The 23,501-nt window shown below is 47.3% G+C and overlaps 8 protein-coding genes across 8 annotated transcripts; 4 read left to right on the forward strand and 4 right to left on the reverse strand.

The window, feature by feature from the left end:
* Positions 1–169: 169 nt before the first annotated feature.
* N7469_000691 (cleavage/polyadenylation factor CFT1) lies at positions 170–4,657 on the forward strand (the record flags this gene model as incomplete). The annotated part of the gene is given in 7 exon segments (XM_056639611.1): positions 170–2,126; positions 2,189–2,499; positions 2,559–2,726; positions 2,777–3,865; positions 3,939–4,086; positions 4,162–4,256; positions 4,271–4,657. The coding sequence occupies 7 exon segments, from the start codon at positions 170–172 to the stop codon at positions 4,655–4,657; spliced, it is 4,155 nt and encodes a 1,384-aa protein (XP_056505368.1).
* Positions 4,658–5,454: 797 nt separating this feature from the next.
* On the reverse strand, positions 5,455–7,323 carry N7469_000692 (NDT80/PhoG-like DNA-binding family protein; the record flags this gene model as incomplete). The annotated part of the gene is made up of 1 exon (XM_056639612.1): positions 5,455–7,323. The coding sequence occupies one exon, from the start codon at positions 7,321–7,323 to the stop codon at positions 5,455–5,457; it is 1,869 nt and encodes a 622-aa protein (XP_056505369.1).
* Positions 7,324–8,447: 1,124 nt separating this feature from the next.
* Positions 8,448–8,630, forward strand: N7469_000693 (uncharacterized protein; the record flags this gene model as incomplete). Its single annotated transcript, XM_056639613.1, has 1 exon — positions 8,448–8,630. The coding sequence occupies one exon, from the start codon at positions 8,448–8,450 to the stop codon at positions 8,628–8,630; it is 183 nt and encodes a 60-aa protein (XP_056505370.1).
* A 1,836-nt stretch (positions 8,631–10,466) lies between these two features.
* On the reverse strand, positions 10,467–13,780 carry N7469_000694 (putative beta-N-acetylglucosaminidase; the record flags this gene model as incomplete). The annotated part of the gene is made up of 5 exons (XM_056639614.1): positions 10,467–10,580; positions 10,646–10,899; positions 10,976–13,162; positions 13,309–13,427; positions 13,731–13,780. 5 exons carry the CDS (start codon positions 13,778–13,780, stop codon positions 10,467–10,469), a joined length of 2,724 nt encoding a protein of 907 aa, XP_056505371.1.
* Positions 13,781–14,749: 969 nt separating this feature from the next.
* On the forward strand, positions 14,750–16,412 carry N7469_000695 (uncharacterized protein; the record flags this gene model as incomplete). Its single annotated transcript, XM_056639615.1, has 4 exons — positions 14,750–14,778; positions 15,214–15,275; positions 15,342–15,490; positions 15,543–16,412. 4 exons carry the CDS (start codon positions 14,750–14,752, stop codon positions 16,410–16,412), a joined length of 1,110 nt encoding a protein of 369 aa, XP_056505372.1.
* Positions 16,413–17,024: 612 nt separating this feature from the next.
* Positions 17,025–18,577, reverse strand: N7469_000696 (betaine-aldehyde dehydrogenase; the record flags this gene model as incomplete). The annotated part of the gene is made up of 2 exons (XM_056639616.1): positions 17,025–18,039; positions 18,096–18,577. The coding sequence occupies 2 exons, from the start codon at positions 18,575–18,577 to the stop codon at positions 17,025–17,027; spliced, it is 1,497 nt and encodes a 498-aa protein (XP_056505373.1).
* A 923-nt stretch (positions 18,578–19,500) lies between these two features.
* Positions 19,501–21,246, forward strand: N7469_000697 (GMC family oxidoreductase; the record flags this gene model as incomplete). The annotated part of the gene is made up of 2 exons (XM_056639617.1): positions 19,501–19,747; positions 19,865–21,246. The coding sequence occupies 2 exons, from the start codon at positions 19,501–19,503 to the stop codon at positions 21,244–21,246; spliced, it is 1,629 nt and encodes a 542-aa protein (XP_056505374.1).
* A 744-nt stretch (positions 21,247–21,990) lies between these two features.
* N7469_000698 (N-acetylglucosamine-6-phosphate deacetylase) lies at positions 21,991–23,397 on the reverse strand (the record flags this gene model as incomplete). The annotated part of the gene is made up of 2 exons (XM_056639618.1): positions 21,991–22,917; positions 23,026–23,397. The coding sequence occupies 2 exons, from the start codon at positions 23,395–23,397 to the stop codon at positions 21,991–21,993; spliced, it is 1,299 nt and encodes a 432-aa protein (XP_056505375.1).
* Positions 23,398–23,501: the final 104 nt, after the last annotated feature.

Consider the following 23,501-nt stretch of genomic DNA (forward strand, 5'->3'; position numbering starts at 1 on the left):
GAGATATTCAAAGCGACGTGAGTCTACATCAAACAGTGCTCACTTTTTGACGGGCAGAGGAGCTTCAAGCGTGGTGAAAATCCCACTTGCAATGCTCATCGGCCATAACGAGCGCAGAAAATAGACCATTGGAAACGGCATCTCCTGAAAGAAAGAAACAGCATTTCCAATGCAGTGCTATACGGAGTTGCTGCCCCCAACTGGGGTTACCCATGCATTGGCAGTACCATTCATCTCTGCGACAGAAAATAATTTGATTGTGGTGCGATCATCTTTGCTGCAAGTGTTCTCTCTGGTCAAAGTCTCCGCCCAACCACAAGATGAAGTCCCAGAGGCCCACTCGCCAGTCTCTCATCAGCAAGAGACAAAGCTAGTCCTGGAGAAGGAGTATAATCTACCCGGAACGGTCACAGATTTAAGCCGAGTCAAAACCCTCAACTCTAAAAGTGGCGGGGAGGCTATTCTTTTGGCACTTCGCAATGCCAAGCTCTCCTTGATTGAGTGGGACCCCGAGCGATATGGAATCTCTACGGTTTCAATTCACTACTACGAGAGAGATGATTTGACCAGAAGTCCTTGGGTACCTGATTTAAGTCAATGTGGAAGTATTCTTAGCGTGGACCCAAGCAGCCGCTGTGCGGTCTTCAACTTCGGGATTCGTAATCTCGCAATTCTACCCTTTCATCAAGCAGGCGACGATCTCGTGATGGATGACTATGATTCAGAGTTTGATGGAGAGCGTCCAGGCCAAGGGACTGGCAATGACCTTTCCGTTGAGAAGAACAAAGATGGAGCCGCATATCAAACACCATATGCGGCATCATTCGTCTTGTCCTTGACAGCATTCGACCCTTCGCTACTGCATCCAGTCAGTCTTGAATTCCTCTATGAGTATCGAGAGCCAACATTTGGCATTCTGTATTCACAGATTGCAACTTCCAGTGCCTTGCTTCATGAGAGGAAAGATGTGATGTTTTATACTGTCTTCACCATCGATCTAGAGCAACGCGCATCGACTACCCTCCTTTCTGTCTCCAGGCTGCCCAGTGACTTATTCAAGGTAGTGGCACTTCCACCCCCCGTGGGAGGTGCCTTACTCATTGGATCCAACGAAATTGTGCACGTGGACCAGGCCGGTAAAACAAACGCAGTGGGCGTAAACGAGTTCTCTCGCCAGGTTTCGTCGTTCTCCATGGCTGACCAATCTGATCTGGCATTCCGACTGGAGGGATGTGTTGTTGAACGACTTGGAGATGACAGTGGCGATCTCCTACTTGCACTCGCCTCCGGAGATATGGCATTAATACAATTCAAACTTGACGGCCGATCTGTTTCAGGAATGACAGTTCATCGCTTGCCCGCATCTTTAGGTGGAAGCCTATTGAAATCAGCTGCTTCGTGTTCGGCATGCTTCGGCGATGGCAATGTCTTTATCGGTAGCGAGGAAGCTGATTCGATCCTTGTTGGATGGTCTCATTCGTCTGCATCTGCGAAGAAGGCCAGGTTGGAATCGAAGCACGCGTCTGATGACTTGGAAGATGTTTCCGACGACGATCAATTTGAGGACGATGACCTTTACTCCTCTGCGCCAGAACCTAGTCGAGCCGGCAAACACACGGGCTCAGACAATACGGCCGCTGAATACTATCATCTTCATCTCAATGACCGACTTTCTAACATCGGGCCTTTGCGAGATATCACTCTAGGCAAAAACTTCACGGTTCCTCAGAAAGAAGGTCAAAACAAGCCATCTGAACTAGCTGCCGAGCTAGAGTTGGTTGCATCACAGGGGTCTGACAGGGCCGGTGGACTGGTTGTACTCAAGCGTGAAGTCGACCCTATCGTAAAAATCTCCACCGAAATTGATGGAGCTGATGCGGTTTGGTCTGCTAAAATGACCTCCAAGGAAGGGCCTGTGGATACCTCGTATCAATATATCATAGTCTCCCGCCCCACGGAATCGAACGAGGTGTCCGAGGTTCTCAAGATTGAAGGATCCTCCTTACAAGCATTCAAGGCCCCCGATTTCAATCCCAATGAGGATTACACCATCGACATTGGATCTATAACAGGATCCACTCGTCTCGTTCAAGTCTTACAGAATGAAGTACGAAGTTATGATGCGGGTAAGTCTGATCTGGAAAGCAACCCAAACAAGAACTTTAATATTGACAGGAATCTCTACTAGAACTGGGGCTCTCTCAAATTTATCCCATCTGGGATGAAGACACGGATGAAGAACGTGTGGCTGTTAATGCGAGCTTGGTGGATCCTTACATTGCCATATTACGAGATGATGCGTCTCTTTTGCTCCTTCAAGCGGATGCAAGTGGAGACCTTGATGAAGTTTCGTTGCCTGATGATATTGCAAACGTGAAATGTCGCTCTATTTGTCTCTATCATGACAAAAAACACACATTTACTGCGACATCAAGGGGCGACGCTGGGGATGCTGGTGACATGCTCCTGTTCCTTCTGACCTCAGACCACAAAATTTCGGTCAGTACCCATACAGACCCGATGATATAGAAGTCAATAACTAACGCCGGCCTGTTCAGATCATTCGTCTTCCCGACATGAAGCAAATCTCTATCATCGATGGCATTGATTGTTTACAGCCGACACTATCGAGCGAACCACCTAAACGGTCCAATGCGAAAGAAACCATTAATGAGCTACTAATTGCCGATCTTGGTGACCGTTCGAATACCTCACCGTACTTAATTGTATGATATTAAATGTCCCGCCCTGGTGAAGCTCTTCTAACCCAGAATAGGCTCGAACCGAGAACGACGATGTGGTTGTCTACAAGCCAGTCACATTTGCGAGGTCAACTGGTGATCAACAATCGCAAGATCTACGATTCTTCCGCGAAGCTCATCACAGCCTTTCCAACATCTCTTCTAAATCACCTTCAGACGATCTGCAGAGCCGAGCAAGGCCATTGCGGATTTTCCATGACGTATCAGGTCTCAGTGGGGTCTTCCTACCAGGAATCTCGTCTGGATTCATTGTTAAAACGTCAACAAGCTTGCCACATTTGATACGTCTTCGAGGAGAATATACAAAATGGCTGAGTGGCCTTGACTCTGCAGGCCTCGGCTGCGAAAAGGGATTCATCTATGTGGATTCAGAAAATCGTATCCACGCCTGTCAACTACCTCCCGACACTCAATTCGAACGTTCATGGACTTCACGCAAGATCCCACTGAATGAACAAGTAGACTTCCTGGCGTACTCCACCTCCTCTGAGACCTACGTGGTAGCTACAAGCACGAATGTTGATTTCAAACTACCAGAGAATGACGAATTACACCCCGAATGGCGGAATGAATCCATCTCCTTCCTGCCTCAAGTTCCTCAGAGCTCGATCAAGGTAGTCAGTCCCAAGTCATGGTCTGTCATCGACAGTTATCCCTTGGAACCAGCCGAGCATGTGACAGCCGTGAAAAACATCAACATAGAAGTCTCAGAAAACACCCACGAACGAAAGGATCTCATTGTCGTCGGTACAGCCACAGCCAAGGGTGAAGATATTCCCGCACGAGGATGCATTTACGTCTTCGATGTAATCGAAGTAGTCCCAGAACCAGACCGACCAGAAACAGGCCGCAAATTGAAATTAATTGGCCAGGAAACCGTGAAAGGCGCCGTGACTGCGCTTTCAGGGATCGGCGGACAAGGATTCGTGATCGTGGCACAGGGACAAAAGTGCATGGTCCGAGGCCTGAAAGAAGACGGCAGTCTACTCCCTGTTGCTTTCATGGATATGCAGTGCTATGTCACTGTAGCGAAGGAACTCAGGGGTACAGGAATGTGTATACTCGGCGATGCAATGAAGGGTCTTTGGTTCGCAGGTTACTCGGTAAGACCCTTTCCCTAAAATATACACATAGTTGGGTTCATAGTCCATAAAGCTAACCACAGTCCACTTTCAGGAAGAACCATATAAAATGGCTCTCTTCGGCAAAGACCCAGAATACCTCGAGGTCGTCGCCGCAGATTTCCTCCCAGATGGCAATAAACTATACATGATAGTCGCCGACAGTGACTGCAATTTACATGTACTGCAGTACGACCCCGAAGGTACGAAATCACCACAAAACCACCACCACCAACCCAAACCCAACCGAAACAAAACTAACTAAACCCCCAATCTAGATCCCAAATCCTCCAACGGCGACCGCCTCCTAAACCGCAGTAAATTCCATACCGGGAACTTCGCCTCCACAATTAACCTACTCCCACGCACAGCAGTATCATCCGAAAGAAATCCCTCCGAACCAAACGAAATGGAAATAGACACAGACACAAATCATCACCCCCATCACCCTACCAAGTCCTAATAACCTCAACAAACGGCTCATTAGCACTAATCACCTCTATAGCAGAGGATTCCTATCGTCGATTATCCGCGCTACAATCACAATTAACCAACACAATCGAACACGCGGGTGGATTGAATCCACGAGCTTTCCGAGCCGTTGAGAGTGATGGAGCTGGGGGGAGAGGAATGGTTGACGGGACTTTGTTACTTCAGTGGTTGAATTTGGGGAAACAGCGTCAGACAGAAATTGCTGGACGAGTTGGGGCTACAGAGTGGGAAATTAGAGCCGATTTGGAAGTTATTGGTGGTGGTGGATTGGGATATTTGTGATATAGCTAGCTACATGAAGAGCAGGACAGAGCAGAGCAAAATACAGAAAAAACGGATGTGATCTACGATTTTTTGTTTTTTTTTTTTAAAAAAAAGAGGGAAAAAAAAAAGGTATCTTGTTTTAATTTTAATGCCAAATAATAAAATGGCAAATTCCGAATCTAATTTGATTCAGAATAGATCAGTAAATAAAACCGATCCAACATAAAAAAAACCGCATAGCATCATAACACAATGGGATATAACCAGGACATTGAAATACATGAATCAAATCAAAGCAAGGCCAACTTCCAAATATCAATCGAAATTGAACAAAACCAAGACCAATTCATCCATCGAAGAACTGCTGATCTTGACAAGTCCAACCCCCCTCAAAGAAAACGCCCGAATCGCCGATTTTGCAAAAAATCCCTAAGCAAATGAGCAAAACACCTTCACACCATAGCACACAATATCATAACTCTTATGCTGAAAGTATTTGATAAAGTTGAGATCAGGTCACAACTCAACAAAACACTGAAAGCCGAGTAATGAAAAGGAGTATCTCCAATGAATATCAGAGACGAAAATCAAACCCAACCCAAAACCCAAACCCAAAGACCGAACCAAACAAAACCCAAAAAAGAGAACAAAAGAACCCTCCAATCCGATGTAAATGCGATGAAACATTCAAAAGATCAAGAAAGAAAAAAAACGCCACTCTAGCGCCGGTGCTGTGACCGTACCTATGCCATAACCATAACCATAACCATAACCCAAGTCCGAATCAAGTCGAAAAGACTATAACCCATTCAAATCTAGAATACATCCTCAGCAGCAAAATATCTTTTACTGCGACCTCTTGAAGCAACAAATTTCATCTCCGGCATGTTGGTATGATGAACGACGTGAGGTCTATAAACCGCATCGACGGGGGCTTGCCAGTCATCTAACCCGAGAGGGAAATATTCATAAAGAAAGTCGGTACTCTCATTTGGAAACGGAAGTGACGAGACAAATTGTTGGGGGAGGTTTGCCGTTTCCAACAGAGGGATTGAAGAAGATGCGCTTCTTGATGGGGCCTGGGGAATGGCATGAGATAATTTTCGCATTTTTGAAGGAGGAGCGGTTGATTGGTCCAGATTTATTGATCGTTGATGAGAGAGGTCAGAATTAGCGTATGGTGGGATAATCTTCTGATCGAGTTGTAAACTTGGGTCGGCACTTTCGTCGTCGTCCAGGAGTGAGAGATTAATGGGCGCAGCTGCTGCTGCAGCCGACGGTCCGCTAACGCGGCGCTGCTGGTCAGCATGGGAAAGTTGTTCTGGACTTGAATGTGGAAAGATGGATTGGTGGGCATGAGACATCATGGCGGTGGAGGCTTGTGGGATTGGAGTCCAGTCGGTGGGTTGTTGCATCATGGTTGGGGGAGGAACGGAGGTTGTTTCTGGCGAGCTACTATGCACTGTCGTTGAAGGGGCCTTTGCTTTGGCTGGAGTCACACTGGGGCGACGCGGTACCGAGTCGTTAGTCGGCGTGCGGTTGAGCGCAGCGGCCGAGTTAGCCTGGTTCTTTCGAGACGCCGCGGCACTGCCGCTGAGAGGTAGGTCCTTTCGAGATTGAAAATTGCGTGGACTGCGGCCACGGACAATGACAGGACCCGATTGGACCTCGGAGATGGAGATCTTTGCACCGGTAGACAGGGTCGCGACAACCTTGAGCCGAACGACAAAGTGTTGCTGTAACTCCTTGCGCCGACCATTGTTGGCGGTTGCGACACGGAATTGCAAGCGCTTCCAGGCAATCGGGAATGTCGCATAATCAGTGTCCAAATCTTGGCCCGCCATGATATCCAAGGGGATTGGGGGCGGTTCCTTCTCGATCTTGGCCGCTGTGCCTGTACTTGTCTCGTCGAGGGCAGTTCCGGAGTTAGCAGCCGCGGCTGATGGGGTCTTCCATGGCACGGAAATAATCTTGACGGGATTTCCTTCAACGGATTCGGTGGCTGAGACGGTGAGCTCCTGCGCCAGAATGGGAATTCGATCTCCTTGGTCTGTCATAATATACCGCAAGCCTCGTGGGATGGTCACCGAGCCTGTGATCTGAAAAAGGTTACGGCGATAGCAGGTAAGCTCGGCCCCTTGCTGGGGTGGGGCGTTTTCGGATGGAGAAGTCGTATATGGAGACTCGGCTAGAAAGAACATGCCATGAAGTTGAGCGGAGACGGACAAGGTGGTACTGCGCATGGAGTAATCGAGCAAGGTGAAGTGATAAGCGGGCATTGAGAAGCTCAGCAACTTGTTATTGCGGTCTATGGAAGAATCCTGGGATTGTTCTTGTGGTACCGGGTCGAAGGGAGCGACCATATCGGTGAAAGTCTCATCATAACCCGAGGGGAAACGACTCAAGGAGTGTGGTAAACCATTTTGAGTAAAAGCAAGATCATCACTAGACAAGCAAGGCGCGCGCGAACGTGCGGTTTTGGTTAGTCTTTCGGGCCGACGCAGACACGAGGGAAGTAGGCGTTGTGAATGATACCTCACAAAGGTCTCTGAATCAAAGTTGGATCGATGATCAGGTAAATCGAGACCGGACATGGCATTGAGATAATCGGTACCCTGAAGATTGCCGAGGGACAACGGACTGGCCAGATAGGGCGGCATGGCCATAGTGTCGAAGCCCTCCATGGCGGGGAGGGAGAGAAGGGGTGTAAGAGGTGGGGTGAGATATTCAAGTGATTATCTTCAGGAAGGGAGGGAAAGAGAAGGATAGGTGGAGAGGATGAGAGGGTGAGAAGGGAAAAGGAAGAAAGAAGAGAGACGAGAGAGAGAGTGAGAGAGAGAGAGAGACGAGAGGGGGAAAGATGGAATGCACTTGCGGATGGACGGATTCGGGGAAAAGTGGAGCCGTCGAGTTTGCGGAGAAGACGAGAACAGCGGAATATCAGAATAGATTAGAGAATAGATTAGAGAGGGAGTAGATAGCGAGGGAGAGTAGTTTAGAGAGATGACGAGAGAGATTGTGTTTGAGAAAAAGAGAGAAAAGAAGAAAACGAAAGATGGGGCGAGAGGCAAATCAGGAGTAATCTATACAGTATTATTCTATACAATCTTCTACATACATCGTAGCAGTCTGCGTATACTGTTTTAGTAGAGTATAGTCAGTACTGTATGTATATGAAGTATTATTTTTATCTATAAATTGTTTCATACTCTATTTAAATATTAATATTATTCTGAATATTCTCGATCTATAATATTTTGTATAAACTGTAAATAACAGAGAATACTGATTCTTGACTATTGTATGAGCTCGGCTGACTATACTTCTCTACTATCCTCTCTCTCTCTCCTCCTCCTCTTCTCCCTATTCCATACTGACCACTCCATACTGTACACTAACACTCCATACACTCTAATCACTTTACTCTACACTCCACCTCTTCTCCACTCGGCCAACTCCGTCCACCGTGAATGGCCCATGATCTGCAAGTTCGCGAATGATGCATCCAGTCGTCGTGTAATCCGAAACGGCATCACGAGCATGTGGAACAACTAGCCATTGTCAGGGGTACACTATGTACTATTACACCTGGACTTGGGCCATACAGTACTGCAGTATGCACATAGTACACTGTGTACACTCACACACGGCTGTGGCGGCCGAAAGGCAAAGAAGCTTGAAGGATCATCTCGCCCTTCATCTCCCCGTGCATTTACCCGATTCGACTGGCTTTGCACCGAGCCTTCTCACTGGCTGGCATTTTGTCCACTTCCCACCGTGTGGATCAGGGTCTTTGACATGGTCCACAATGTCCATGTTCGTCGAGTCTGTCCTGCCCATCCACTGGCTGTCCCTGGATCGCCTTACTCGATGCGTCAAGGGAGCTGAGCTGGGCAGAGCAATGCAGCCAGAGCAGCAGCAGCAGAGCATAGCCAGAACCAGCCATCAGCCATCAGCCATCACAATCGCAGCTCAGTCAAGCTTGTTCTGATTTACTTCCCGATAAACAGGAATATACCCTCCGGTGATCACCGAGTCGATCGATCTAGATGAATCATCATTCGCCTCTTTCAGTAACTATCAGGTCTTTTTTCTTTTTCTTCTTTCTGTCTACGGTACTCTGCTCTGTACTATTGTACTTGGTCCTCCGGATTCTAGGTCACTCGCATCTGCGACCGTCCGCATCCGCCGCACTGCTGCGCTGCAATGGGATCAAGATAAGGAATGTGGATCATCTGAGTCTCCCTCTCCTCTCCCTCTGCTTTCCCTCTTCTTTCTTCTCCCCCTCTCTTCAACGGGGGTCCAACGAGGTCAACCAGCCCATTGAATAGTGGATCTCCTCTAACCAGCCAAGGTTCATCCAACATCTGTGCGACTTGCGGCATTTCCCAATCAAATCCAGCCAAACTCTACTAAATTGACCTTGTCCCCATTTTGGCAAATCACCGAAGTACTTTCCCACCACCCCCGGATGCAAATCTGACCCCGACACTCCGGTCTAGTCTGTTCTACTAACCGATTGCATTTTATTTTTCCTTTTCACCCCATTTCTTAGTACAGTACTTTACACCCGCTGACTACTGCAGAACTCTCCGTCCACTCCTGCATTTGTGACGCCGTCTCGGGTTCTTCTAGAATCTGCAGAACTGCAGAACATTCCCCCCCCCCCTTTCTCCCCACCTCTCATCATCGGAGTAAACTAATTCAGTTATTCCGTCCTCTCCCTTCTTTCCGTGTTGCCCTGTCTCTTGACTTTCTTTAAGTGGATGCTTGACTTTTCGCCCTTTCTTGATTCTTTGTTCGCCTCCGGCGCCAAGCGGAGACCATCAAGCCCACCTCCTCCCCATGTCGACTTTCTTAGTACATACGCCCGTAGACCCTACGGACGTCCGGTCCAGTAAGCAAACGGGAATACCCTGGTGCCTCCCAGGGATCCACTCCCCTTCCCCATGTACGATTTGCGAAATGAGGCGTTGATGAACCGAGGTTGTTGATTTAGCTTAGCTCTAGGGTAGGGTGAATATACGAGCAGTGGAGGTGTAGTCCGTATTTGTATAGTACTCACATCCAATAAGATCGGGTTATAATCATTTAATTAATAACAATAAATCAAAATGAATGAGAAACACAAAAAGTAAAAAAAAAAAAGTTGATTCGAGAGGAAAAAGAAAAGAATCTTACCGGGCGCAAGCAAGTTGCGGATCTCCCGTGATCGACAATTGATTTAATCCAAGACATCAAAATATATCCACAAAACCCTCTCACAAAAGTACTCTCGCAACCAATACTCGACATAATCTACACTACTGTAATAGTATTAGACTATCTTGAGTAAATACTATATACTGGCATTTTCTTATTACTACATAGAACAGTACATATTACTGGTCAAGACCAATGTAAACTTCAAATGATGTAAGATTGATCCGAATGACGCCCAGCCAAACCGTCCTACCCACCGCAAGACCCCCGAATCACGCCTGAAAGCGAGCGTCACACGAAAGGGCAGCACAGAAAAGCAAAAAAAAAGTGAGACACGCCAATGAGAAAATTCCTCAAGGGAGTGCATGCACCTGCATCAAAAAAATCCTAGACATCCCCCTGCTTGACCATTGCGGAATAAAATAAAAAAAAGGCACAACCCTATAATCAATGGATATCATAATGCAACAAATCGGAACACATCAGAGTAGGAAACCCAAAAAAAGACCAGCACAAGAAAAGATCAACAGAAGAAAGAAACACCCTTATCCAGAATAAGTAATAGGAAGGAAAAATGGTGTATGAAGAAGGATAGAGAAGAATTGCGCCTTATTCATATGAACACTTATGAAGGATGCATCATGGACCAAGTGGCTGCGTCACAATTAATCTCTTCGAAACTGTGTAGCATGCTAAAGCCCATTGAAGAAAGACAGTCGAAATTACCGTCACCGTCAACCTATTAAGGTTAGTATTCATTAAATCCCATCCGCAATCGTGAATCACAAAGGCAACGAAACATACACAGTCCATCACAACAACATTGGCATTTAGTTTTCGAATCTGACGAATAGCCAACATAATCAAACCCTTCATGATTGCAGAATAATCATCCGCAAAAGGTGCAATAACAGGTGACGAAATCCCACCAACAGAACTCTGCGCACGAAAAGCAGGCATATGTTCCGCCAGAGCAGACCGATCATTATAAACCACCACACTTCCAACAATCAAATCATCAATCTTTCGTTTCGCCCGAATAATTCCACAATTCGGAGCTCCCCCCCAACGCCATCCGGTAAATATCAGTAACACCCTGTCGAGCATTCGTCTTAATGTGATCGAGAATCGAACTAGCAAAGTCCCACCCGTAAGCAAGGTCGTAGACAACATCGGCATTCTGCAGCATTGCCGTAAGTCCATCTGGCGGAGACCAAGCCGATAGGTTGCGCAGCACGACACTGCAAACCGGCCTCGCAAGCGAAGTGTTCCACCCCAAATTAGCAAACCATTGTCGAAGCCGTTTTCTCTCCACAGGATCAGCAGTTGGTATTCCCAGATAGATACCCGGAAGTCTAGAACCGAGCTGAAATCTTCTCATAGATTTCCGTTGAACAAGGGAACGAATAGCTCTACTATGAAGAGAATGTCCAATTGAAAGTTTCCGTCTCGCCGGATCAACAATTAAACATCCAATAACACCCGTACCCGATGATCGAAAGAAGTAAGTCGCACAGAATCCATAAAGAGCCTGTGTACTGCTATTCCGAACAACAAAATGCGCCTCGTCAATATCTTCTTTCCGTAAAAGGAAATTGCTAGACGTAGCACCTAGAAGTTCCGAACTCTGTCCTTGTGCACAATCTTCCCGCATCGCATCAAGTAGTGCATCCAAAGCATGACCATCACGTTCTTCATTCCAATTCTCCACCAACCAATGCTGTCTCGATTGATGGATTTTCTGACTCCGACTAATAGACCCGGGTAATGTCCCCGACGGTTCCAACTCACCATACAAAACTTTGACCAAAGCCTGCAAAGCTGTTTCGGTGAAATCATATGTGCAGACGTAAGTTCCAATCGAAGAGTCCATGGCAAAATCAAACGGTGAGCTAACAGATACCACAATCAAAGGTCTTTCGACCCTGTCCCGATTCCCGACGGACAAAGTTTGTGTTTGACAAAGTAGCGAGATGTGTTTCGAAAACGATTGTTGGTACTTATTTCGATAACCATCTGCCGTCACAACAATCACAGCACTAGCACGCTTGACGAGGTCTTCATGGATAGGTCGTACACCATTTGCTGTATAAGAGGTATGCAGTACGCGACCATTGCGCTGTCGAGAAAGGGATCTACCGAGTTCTTTGAAAACACTCTCTCCACTCATAACAGACGAGGTTTTCTCCCAAGATGAAGAGTCCAAACCGCCGTGTCCCGATTCATTCGCTGAGAGAGTAACAGCCGACGCCGCGAGTGGTTTGACAAGTGGCGTAAGTAGTAAAAGTTCCTCAGTGGGATCAATGATATTCGAAAGAGGAAGGAGATTCTTCCTATCTCGCATCACGGTGATAGAATCATTATAAGCGCGAGTAGAAAGATTCGTATGAGCAGGCTGCATCTCCGTAAGCGATAATAAACCCGGAGGATTCAAAGCTTGATCCCACGAAGTAACGCGTGATTTGAGATTAAGCACACGACGTAAAGATTGCTCAATACGTGAACGACCAATAATCCCATTTTCAACACCCAATTTCAACCCATTGATCGCTTCCTGCTGTACAGGAAATGATCGACAAAGAAGGACAACATCACAGCCTGCATTTTTAGCCATGACCGTCCCACCTCCAACTCCAATATTATGAGTTAAAGCTTCCATCTCCAAACACTCCGACACAACGACACCCTGGAACTTCATTTCTTTTCGTAGAAGTTCGTCAACAACCTGATCACTCAAACAAGCATGCATAACATTCATTCCAGCCGAGGACATCGATACACCACCAACCATCATTGCATCAAGACCGTGATTAATAGCATTTCGAAACGGCACCAATGCGCTCAAACTCAATTGTTCAAGAGACTCCGTGATAATCGGAACATCAGAATGAGAACCGAGAAATTCTAAATTTCCATAAGAAGGGAAATGTTTGCCGCAAGTAGCCAGTCCAGCTTGTTGATATCCCTTCATAAACTGAACTCCATACTGAGAAGCTTCCTGCGGATCATCACCAGTCGTTCGAACTCCTAAGGGTTGATTCCGAACATTCGTCAACACATCCAAGACAGGACCCAAAATCCAATTGATGCCGACAGCTTTTAATTCTTGAGCAGTAGCAACAGCCACCTCGTGAGCTAAGGGTTTTGAACCCGTCGCTGCTATCCCCATTGCACTGGGAAATTGTCGTATATAGATCTCATCATATAAACTGTTGACTCCGCCATTTTCTTGATCTAGAGCGATCAGTAATGGTACGGGGTGACCGGCATTGCGGGCAATGGTTTGCAATTCGCAAACCAATCGTGTTGCTTCCTCCGCAGCTATAAGAGAAAAGGAAAAGAAAATAGAAGATCAGTAAGAGATCAGTAGAATTGCGTGCGAGAAAAAAAAAGAATCAAAGCAAGAGGAAAACCAAGGGGGAGAGGAGAAAGATTTGTTCCTAGGCTAGGGAATAGAAAGTAGATACATTTAAGATTTTTGGCGGAGAGAAGGACTGATCCTAGATGATAGTCTTCGATGAGGGAACGAATCTGGGGGCTGACTGTTGTGCCATCGAAGCCCATCATAAAGAGCTGACCCATTTGCCTAACATATTATGAATTAGCATAAGCATACAGTAGCGCGGTGAGAGTAATTGCGCATGATCTGCACCATCCTCAGCTCCTCGCCTACAGCATCATCCCTTCAGAGCTTGATTTCCTAAAAAGGAAATAGCTTAATTGTCCGAAGGGAGAACTGGAGAAGAGGAAAACAGACAGGAGGACATCTTAGGTGATCGCTGGGTTCCACAGGGTCGATGAGATGGGGATAGGAGATGGGGTACTGTAGGTGGTGATGGAGTGCGGTGACTGGGATAGGGTGTGCACCGGAAGAGGAAGATCAACATACCTATCGGGATCCTCCCAGCCCTGGGGCAGCATGTCCTCTTTCGGGGCCATGGCCCTGGGAGAGGGGAATCTGGAATGCCTACAATGCCCAAGCCCAGTCCAAGTCCAACCAGTGAAGGATGGTGAATGGCAAGGAAGGGAGTGCGACTGCTCGAGATGTGCTGCAACCAAGCCTGGGATGGGATGTCGAGGTTGTGGTGGTTGATGGGGGGGGGAACTCTCCGAGGTCGCAGTCAGGTGACCGTCACAACAGAAACAGAAGAGCAGTACAGTGTAGTGTACTATGTAAGTACGCGGGCCAGAGTACAGTGCAGATAGAGTGCAGACAGAGATGAAGAACTCAGCCGCAATCGGGAGTGTCAGATAAGGGGGAGATTACCTTGGCGGGTCTTCTCCGACTTTCCGCCCGTCAGGCGAAGTCTATTACGGAGTACACTACACTATGTACATATGTGCATACAGTAGATTGATTATGATGGATTATCTAGGTTAGCCACGTTTGTTCCCCAGATACCCCAGATTCCGATATTCTGGATGATCTATTGAGTAGGTCACTATTCATCATAATGAATATAATTAATTATTATAGTTACTACAGATATAACTACTATGTATAGTTAGCTTGGTTACCGAGATGTGGTATCTGATGTGACTGTGAACCTTAGTCAGCGTAATTTTCCCGGTTGTCACGTGGGTCCATACCATACATGACAATACCAGACTGCGACGCTAAGGTTACACTCTCTCTCCCCAGTTTTCCAACTTCGGCTTCGTCTTTGCCGATTTCGCCGGATGCAACTTCTTGTGGATGGAACCTTTCAAGTTCCAACAGCCCGCTTTTGATAGAAATGATACCAATCGGGCTAATTCTGTGATATTCATTGATAATGAATTCATCCTGTTGTTGGCTACCACATGGTTGAATTGCGGATTCGACGATCCCGGAGATACAGTGTACTCTTACCACCATACACTATGAGTGTATACACATACTTAGTCTACTATGTACATAGTATATCAATGCGCGTATCTCCACATCGACGTCAACGGTCAGCCACATGGGAGATTGTGACAATGACATTTGCGGAGAATAATACAGTGAATACATACATCCACCAGTGCAGACAAGTGCAGAATAGACGTAGCAGTGATAGTCAAAGCGGATCCCCTCAACATAGTCAATTGTTACTGTTGTACACTCTCGACGTAACCGACCCAGATTCATCGCTGTCCATCCTTTCTTCTTTCTTTTCTTCGCTTTAATCGAATCTTTCCTTCCCTTTCATCCTCCAACTTCATCTTGTTTTGTCCACTTCCATCCCACAACTCAACTCTCTTCATTCTCCTATCAGCCCTAAATAACTAAACATATCAACTTTATTCCTCTGACGTCCGCTGACGTAACTACTCACCATGTATGTTTACCCCTTCACTTCTCACTCTTTCACTTCCTTCCTCGATTCATCGAGCTAACCAGTTCGTAGGCGTGTCATCATTCGTGACGATCCTCAGCAGGCGTCGGTCTATATCGCCGACTACATTGTCAGTAAGTTGACTACGAAATTGCCCTCACAGAATCAGTCCAGATAAGAGACTGACAGATTCATACTAGGCCGCATCAAGGGTTTCAACCCGACTGAAGCGCATCCGTTCGTCCTGGGTCTTCCTACTGGCAGCAGTCCCGAGATTATCTACAAGATTCTCGTCCAGCGCCACCGTGCTGGCGAGATCTCCTTCAAGAATGTCGTGACTTTCAATATGGTATGCTTCCTCCGTCTTCCCCGCTACCTGATCAAACTAACATCAACTATAGGATGAATACGTGGGCCTTCCTCGCGATCACCCAGAGTCTTACCACAGCTTTATGTACAAGCACTTCTTCTCCCACGTCGACATCCCACCTCAAAATATCCACATCCTGAACGGAAACGCCGAGGATCTCGCCGCAGAATGCGCCGCATTCGATGCCAGCATCGCCCGCTATGGTGGAATCGAGCTATTCCTCGGCGGCGTCGGTCCGGACGGCCACATCGCCTTCAACGAACCAGGATCATCTCTGGCCAGTCGTACCCGTGTCAAGACTCTAGCTTACGACACCATCCTAGCCAACTCTCGCTTCTTCGACAATGATGTGAACAAAGTTCCCCGCATGGCCATGACAGTCGGTGTCCAAACAATCATGGACTCCCGCGAAGTCGTAATCGTCGCTACAGGCGCTCACAAGGCCATCGCCGTACAAAAGGGTCTAGAAGAAGGTGTGAATCACATGTGGACTCTCTCCGCTCTCCAACTTCACCCCCACCCTCTCATCGTCTGTGACTGTGACGCTACCCTTGAGTTGAAGGTCAAGACGGTTCGTTACTTCGAGTCAATTGAGAACTCCGGTACAGATGCTCGTACCCAGGGTCCTGCTCTCGTTTATCGTCCTCGCGAATATGCGCCTGCGCCCACCTCTACCAAGAAGACTTCTCCACGTCAGCAACCTACTCCAGACCGAACCCCAACGAAGGTTCCAAAAGATTTGCGCATCAACACTGAGTTATACCGGACTGTGGAAGACGATGAATTGACCCCGGATAGCATGTCATCGCGAATGGTCGACTCCGCTATTGGCGGTTTGGATGGAGCTTTGAAGAACGACCTGATTTTTGATCGTATGGGTGCTCGAATGACCGCTCTATGAGGATCACATGGAATGAAGTGGACATCACCGGTACTCCGCTCGAGTGAATGCGAATACGAGCCGTGCTTTCACTTCTCCCCTCTATTGTTGTTTTCTTCTTTCATTACATTTATTTTTCGGGCTATTGCTTAGGAATACTTGCATGGTGTTTTGTCTTCTTTTGTTTTTTTTTTTGGTTATCGGATAATTCGCGGCGTTTGTTTCTCTCGTTATTCGATAGATGGATGGGCTATGGTGGATATGATATCCTTCTTTGAATATGCATTCAATTTGTCACTTAGGCGCCAGCGGATAAACAGCATCACATAATTCGAGGCGCATAGGATATGGCTAGATTGTTAAGAATTAAGTTCAATCAGATTTCTCCGTGTATTATGTATTGTGTAGTGTGTAATATGTTGGGTTGTACTATGTAGTGTGCGTAAAAGGTTAGCTTGTACTAATATCGCTAGTGCTGCAGCTAACTGCGAGTCTGTCTTGGCAATATAATTTGTATATACATACTACTAGTATGCACCACTAGGTACTAGTAGATGATGGGATGCTGTAACATTCAATAAAATTTTATGCACCTCTAACCAACTATTTTGAGTATAACATGAATCATTAAAATTACAACTTGGCAAAAACAGTCGCCACAGAACCACACATATCAACAAGGGTACTCTTATTCTGCACCCAAGCCTCAATACCACGACGACCATTCTCAACACCAAGACCACTCTTCTTCCATCCACCAACAGCCATCTCAGCCGGACTCTCACCCCAAGTATTAACCCAAGTAATACCAGCCTGAAGCTGATCAATGACACGATGAGCCTGATTCAAATCCTTAGTGAAGACACCCGCGGCAAGACCCAGCTCAGTGGCATTAGCCCGCTGAACAGCCTCATCAACGGTATCATAGTAAAGAATAGACATGACAGGACCGAAAATCTCCTCCTTAACAATCCGCATATCATCAGTACAATCCGTGAAAATAGTCGGTTTCACCCAGAACCCATCCAGCAGATCCTTGGGGACATCAGGTTTACCAGTACCACCACAAAGCAAAGTCGCCTTATCAGACTCAATTCCATGACGAATATAAGAAAGGACCTTCTCCTGATGAACCTTGGAACTAAGCGGACCGAAATTAGTCTGATCATCGAATAACGGACCAGCACGAATAAAAGGAATTTTCTCTAAAAGACGTTTCTCAAAGGGAGTCTTCAATGAACGCGGTACAAAGACTCGTGTTCCATTCGTACAGACTTGTCCAGTACTGTAGAAATTGGCCATCATAGCTCCATCGACGGCACTCTCAAGATCGGCATCCGGGCAGATGATAAGAGGACTCTTACCACCCAGTTCCATCGTGACGTACTTCATGTTACCGGCAGCGGAACCAGCAACCTTTTGACCTGTTGAGACTTGGCCTGTGAAGGAGACCTTTGCGATAGAGGGGTGGGAGGTCAAGTAAGCGCCTACATCACCGGCGCCGTTGACAACGTTGAAAACACCGGCGGGTAGACCGGCTTCAGTGTAGATTTGTGCTAGGGTTTGAGCGTGGAGAGGGGTAAATTCACTTGGCTTGTAGACCATGGTGTTACCAGCAGCGAGACAAGCAGCGGATTTCCAAAGGGCACTAGATGAATTAGATTAGTGAAATTCTCCAAAATCCGGACAAAAGGAGAGGAATACATTTGAATAGGATAGTTCCAAGCACCAATACCGGCACAAACACCTAGAGCCGCCTTCTTGGTATAAACCCAAGCATCCTCACGAAGCTGAGTAGTTTCACCATTCAGACCACCACCACCAATAAAATTGGCATAATACTCCAAAACATCCGCACCAGTAACAACATCCACAGTACTAGTCTCAGTAAAAGCCTTTCCAGAATCTAAAGTCTCAACACGAGCAATTTCATCATTTCGTTCCCGCAACAACGAAGCCGCCTTGTGAAGAATTCGAGCACGAGCAATAGCCGGAGTCTGGGACCAGGCTGGGAATGCACGTTCACCTGCTGCGATTGCAGCATCGATATCAGCGTGTGAGGCGATTTGGATATCTGCCAACGGGGTTGCGGTGGCGGGGTTGATGGTTTGGAAAGTTTTGCCGGAGGAGGCGGGATGAGTTTGGCCGTTGTAGTATAGTTCACGAGGAGGGAAAGTGAGAGCCATGATTGCGGTACGTATACTCTGCACTGAGTAGTCCGTGGAATGAATAGAGATAGAGGGGGTGAAAGGAAGTAGATAGTGAGTTGATTAGGAGTAGTTTATCTGCATATACTCTCATTCATCATGCTGGAATCAAGTGGATACTCACTAGAAACTCACCGCCTGATCGGACTTGACCCGACGAAACGCGGTGGAACCGGCGCTTATCCCAAAGCGGCCAGTCAGCCGGCCCAACCGCCGGAATTGCGGGGAATTTGCGACTGCAGAATTCGTCTAGGCAGCGCGGTATCGAACATCCGTGGCCAGTTTGAATTATGGACCCACAGAACCAGATGGCGAGAAATGCACTAAAGACGGGAAATCGACAATAGTCTCTTTCTCTATTTTCATTACTCACTTTCACACAGAGTTCTGTTGCTGAAAAGTGACGTAGTCAGCCTCGTGTCTCTCATCGCTTTGTTGGAGATATCACGCTCGGTCTCCTCCGGATTGAATTCTCCCTCCTGATCCGGATTAAATTTCCCTTATCTTACACATCATCTCCCCCTCCCCTCTTCATCCCTTCTATCCCGAGTTAGAACCTTCCTGATACAAAGTACTCTCTCGGAAACACGAGGAACACCGTTGGCAAATCCGAGTGGATCTTCTCTCCAAAAGGATCCACTTGGACTCGATCGCCGCCACTCACAATCGTTCAATTCGCCCCAGCAACAGTCGAGAGAGAAAAAAAAAGGTTGAACCACCAAGCCTACACCTAATCAAGGCACTCGATTGAGAAGGATTGGATTGGTTCTTTTCAAATCAGACCACCCGTGGCCCCATCACTTACATTTCTCGTCTCTCTTGGATTTAAAATATAGAAAGAGATCTTCCCTTCTTCTCCTCTTTCTCCAACCTCTTATCATCATCATCCTTCAAATCTCATCATGGCCACCACTAACGATCTCCCCGGCATCGATGTCAACAGCTACGACTACATTGTCGTGGGTGGCGGCACTGCTGGCTGTGTCATTGCTTCACGACTGGCTCAGTATTTGCCCAACAAGCGCACTCTGGTGATTGAGGGCGGTCCTAGCGACTTCATGGATGATCGCGTTCTCAACCTGAAGGAATGGCTCAACCTTCTTGGCGGTGAACTCGACTATGACTATCCCACCGTTGAGCAGCCTATGGGTACGACATCTCCCTTGCGACACTCCATCCCAACAACCTTCCTATTCCACCCTACCAATCCCATCTAGATCTTCTAGTTCTAAAGCCCACTACGAATCCATAACTAACTCCCCGTAGGCAATAGTCACATCCGTCACTCCCGTGCCAAGGTCCTGGGTGGTTGCTCTAGCCACAACACTCTGATCTCATTCCGTCCTTTCGAGTATGACTGCCGCAACTGGGTATCCAAGGGTTGCAAGGGTTGGGACTTTGAGACCTTCACCCGTTTGATCGATGGTCTGCGCAACACCATTCAACCCGTGCACGCCCGTCACCGGAACCAGCTCTGCAAGGACTGGGTTCAAGCCTGCTCCAGTGCTATGGACATCCCCGTCATTGAGAACTTTAACGATGACATCCGTAACAAGGGTGAATTGACCGAGGGTGTCGGTTTCTTCAACGTCTCCTATAACCCCGATGATGGCCGCCGAAGCAGTGCCAGTGTTGCTTATATCCACCCCATCCTGCGCGGTGAGGAGAAGCGTCCTAACCTGACCATCCTCACCAACGCCTGGGTCTCCAAGGTCAACGTTGAAGGCGACACCGTCACTGGTGTTAACGTCACTCTTCAAAATGGCGTCAAGCACACTCTCCGCGCCAAGAAGGAGACCATCCTCTGCGCCGGTGCCGTAGACACCCCTCGTCTAATGATGCTTTCCGGCCTGGGTCCCCGCGAGCAACTCTCTGCCCTCGGTATCCCCGTCATCAAAGACATCCCCGGTGTCGGTGAGAACCTGATCGACCACCCCGAGTCAATCATCATGTGGGAACTGAACCAACCCGTCCCTCCCAACCAAACAACCATGGACTCCGACGCAGGCATTTTCCTCCGTCGCGAACCCGCCAACGCCGCCGGTTTCGACGGCCGAGCCGCAGACGTAATGATGCACTGCTACCAAATCCCCTTCACCCTAAACACAACCCGACTAGGCTACGACGAACCCATCAACGCCTTCTGCATGACCCCCAATATTCCCCGCCCCCGTTCCCGAGGCCGTCTCTACCTAACCTCCTCCGATCCATCCGTCAAACCCGCTCTGGACTTCCGCTACTTCACCGATCCAGAGGGTTACGACGCAGCCACCATCGTCGAAGGTCTAAAGGTCGCCCGAAAGGTCGCCCAACAATCCCCCTTCAAGGACTGGATCAAGCGTGAAGTCGCACCTGGACCAAGCGTTACTTCCGATGAAGCTCTCTCCGAGTACGGTCGTCGCGTAGCTCACACCGTCTACCATCCCGCCGGTACCACCAAAATGGGCGATATCACCCGTGACCCTCTAGCCGTCGTTGATCCCAAGTTGAAAATCCGCGGCCTGAAGGGCGTTCGTATCGCTGATGCCGGTGTTTTCCCCGATATGCCATCCATCAACCCCATGCTTACAGTCCTGACTATCGGTGAACGTGCCGCTGAATTGATTGCCGAGGAGGCAGGCTGGACTCGTTCCCAGCCTCGTCTGTAAGCGTCGCCTGTCACCTTGCCCCCTTACTTCTCTGGGTGTGGTGTAGTGTGCCTTTCATGACCCGTATGCCGTGAAAAGTTGTATTTTTGTTCATTTGTTTGTTTTTGAAATGGATATCTTTTTTCTTTGTTTAGCATCTCAGCGAGCGAAGAGCTGGGCTGGACTGGACTGGGCTGAGCTCGAGCTAGTGTTATGGATATTAGGGTTCTGCGAAGCGGAGCCGATTTGAAATTGGAATATATAAATGAATATATGAGTGTTCAAGTCAGTGATATCATGTGTGGTAGTTCATAGAGTGTAGTGATATTTTCAAGTCAGGTATGATCTAAGATAATTCAGGTAGACTAGTGTTCCGCCATTGAATACACTAGTTGATTAGCTACCACACTGATTAATTACACTGGTATCATTGAGCTACATGTAAGCATTCACTAGTGCGCATTAGTGTAATAACTAATCCCTGCAAGATATATTGGTGCGATAAGAACTTGACTACAACCTTGTAGTTATTGGAATACATGTAGGTACACATACTGGAAATACATTTAAAATCTAAATGATCAAATCTATGCGATAATGATAGAAAACTAAATAAAAATAGATAAATGCCACAATCCATAAAGATAATCCCTAACGCCAATCCACTATAAAGTAGATATCATGCGCATGCATCTGGCAACTAAAAGCAAAACAAACTATCGAAATCACATACTGATAAACAACTGACAACTTGAAAACAGAAAATCAAACAACAGCTTTCATCTCTGAATCAAAAATCTTCTCCCCAAGTTTCCAAACCTGATCAACCGTCAAAGTCGCCCCAGAATAAGGATCATCCACTTCACCCAAAACCACCAAATCCGCATCAGCACCACTATCCAACGACCCCTTGACCCCCTCTAACCCCAACAATTTCGCCGGGACAGCCGTAGCAGCATTAATTGCTTGCGCTGTAGACGCACTCGACCATCTCCGGAAATTATTCACACACTCAATCAGTGTCGCCGACGAACCTGCAATCTTATCCGATCCTTCAAGAGTCAATTTCGCCCCAGTCTTAACGATTCTCTCCCCATTGGTCCACTCATAAACACCATCCGGTAATCCACACAATCTCATCGCATCAGTAACAAGTACCAACCCATCCGGGTGGGCATTATACGCGATCTTGATGGATGTAGGGTGAAGATGAACACCATCGGCAATAATACCATAATAAGGACGACGACGTTCACTCTGACCCAAAAGGCCGAAAATACCCGGATTCCGATGATAAAAGGGTCGCATCGCATTAAAAAGGTGAGTAACCATCCTTGCACCTTGATGTGTAGCAGAAACCGCTTGTTCAAACGTCGCGTCCGAATGACCGATCGAATAAATGATGTCTCGATTCGCAATCTCCGGAATCTGAGCCATCATATTTCCTACTTCTGGTGCGGCGGTGATCATTTTGATTGGACTGGGATTTGTAGCTGAGGTTGATGTTGATAGATTTTCTTTTCCGTAGCAGGTTATTAGGTCTTCGAAGGTTTGAGCTGCGCGGAGGACTTCGGATTTGTGAATTCCATTACGACCTGGGCTAATGAAGGGACCTTCAGCGTGGGCACCGAGGGATTCAGCTCCATCTTGGGATTGGTGAGATCCAGCTGTTGGACCGAGGGAGGGTAGGACCTGATCTTGTTAGTTTGATACTTATACTTTGCACACACACACAGAGAGACAGAGAGAGACAGAGAAAGAGAGGGGGGGAGAGAGAGAGAGAGAGAGAGAGAGACTAACCTTGTGGTAAACTTCGGCGGTAGAACTAACAACAGTCGGCAAGTAAGATGTCACACCAGTCCTCGCCAAACCACGATTCACCATTCGCAAACCTTCATCATACTCTTCCTTTGTCTCACAAGGAACCGAGAAGTCAAAGCCTTGGGCACCATTCAACTGAACATCAATCAAACCAGGTGCGAGAATCCGACCACCGAGATCAATGATTTCATCCGGAGAAATGTGGAATTCATAGAAGGCTTCTTGATCTTTGAGAATCTTGCCTGAGAGTGAATCAATCCAGAGATCTTGTTCGATTAGACTGGAACCGCGCACCAAGCGACAGTTGGTAAACTTGGTGATGCGGGGAGTTGGGGTTGTTTTGCCCGGCATACTGCAGAGTGATGATGAATGTTTATTCACGGCAGTAGAAACAGGAACAAACAAGAGAAACAGGATCAACAGGAAGTACAAAAGGAAAAAACAAGAAGAGATAA

Source organism: Penicillium citrinum (genome assembly GCF_028827155.1).
Source record: "Penicillium citrinum strain IBT 23319 chromosome Unknown utg000001l:1.0-4955037.0:1.0-4956770.0, whole genome shotgun sequence".
NCBI lineage: Eukaryota > Fungi > Ascomycota > Eurotiomycetes > Eurotiales > Aspergillaceae > Penicillium > Penicillium citrinum.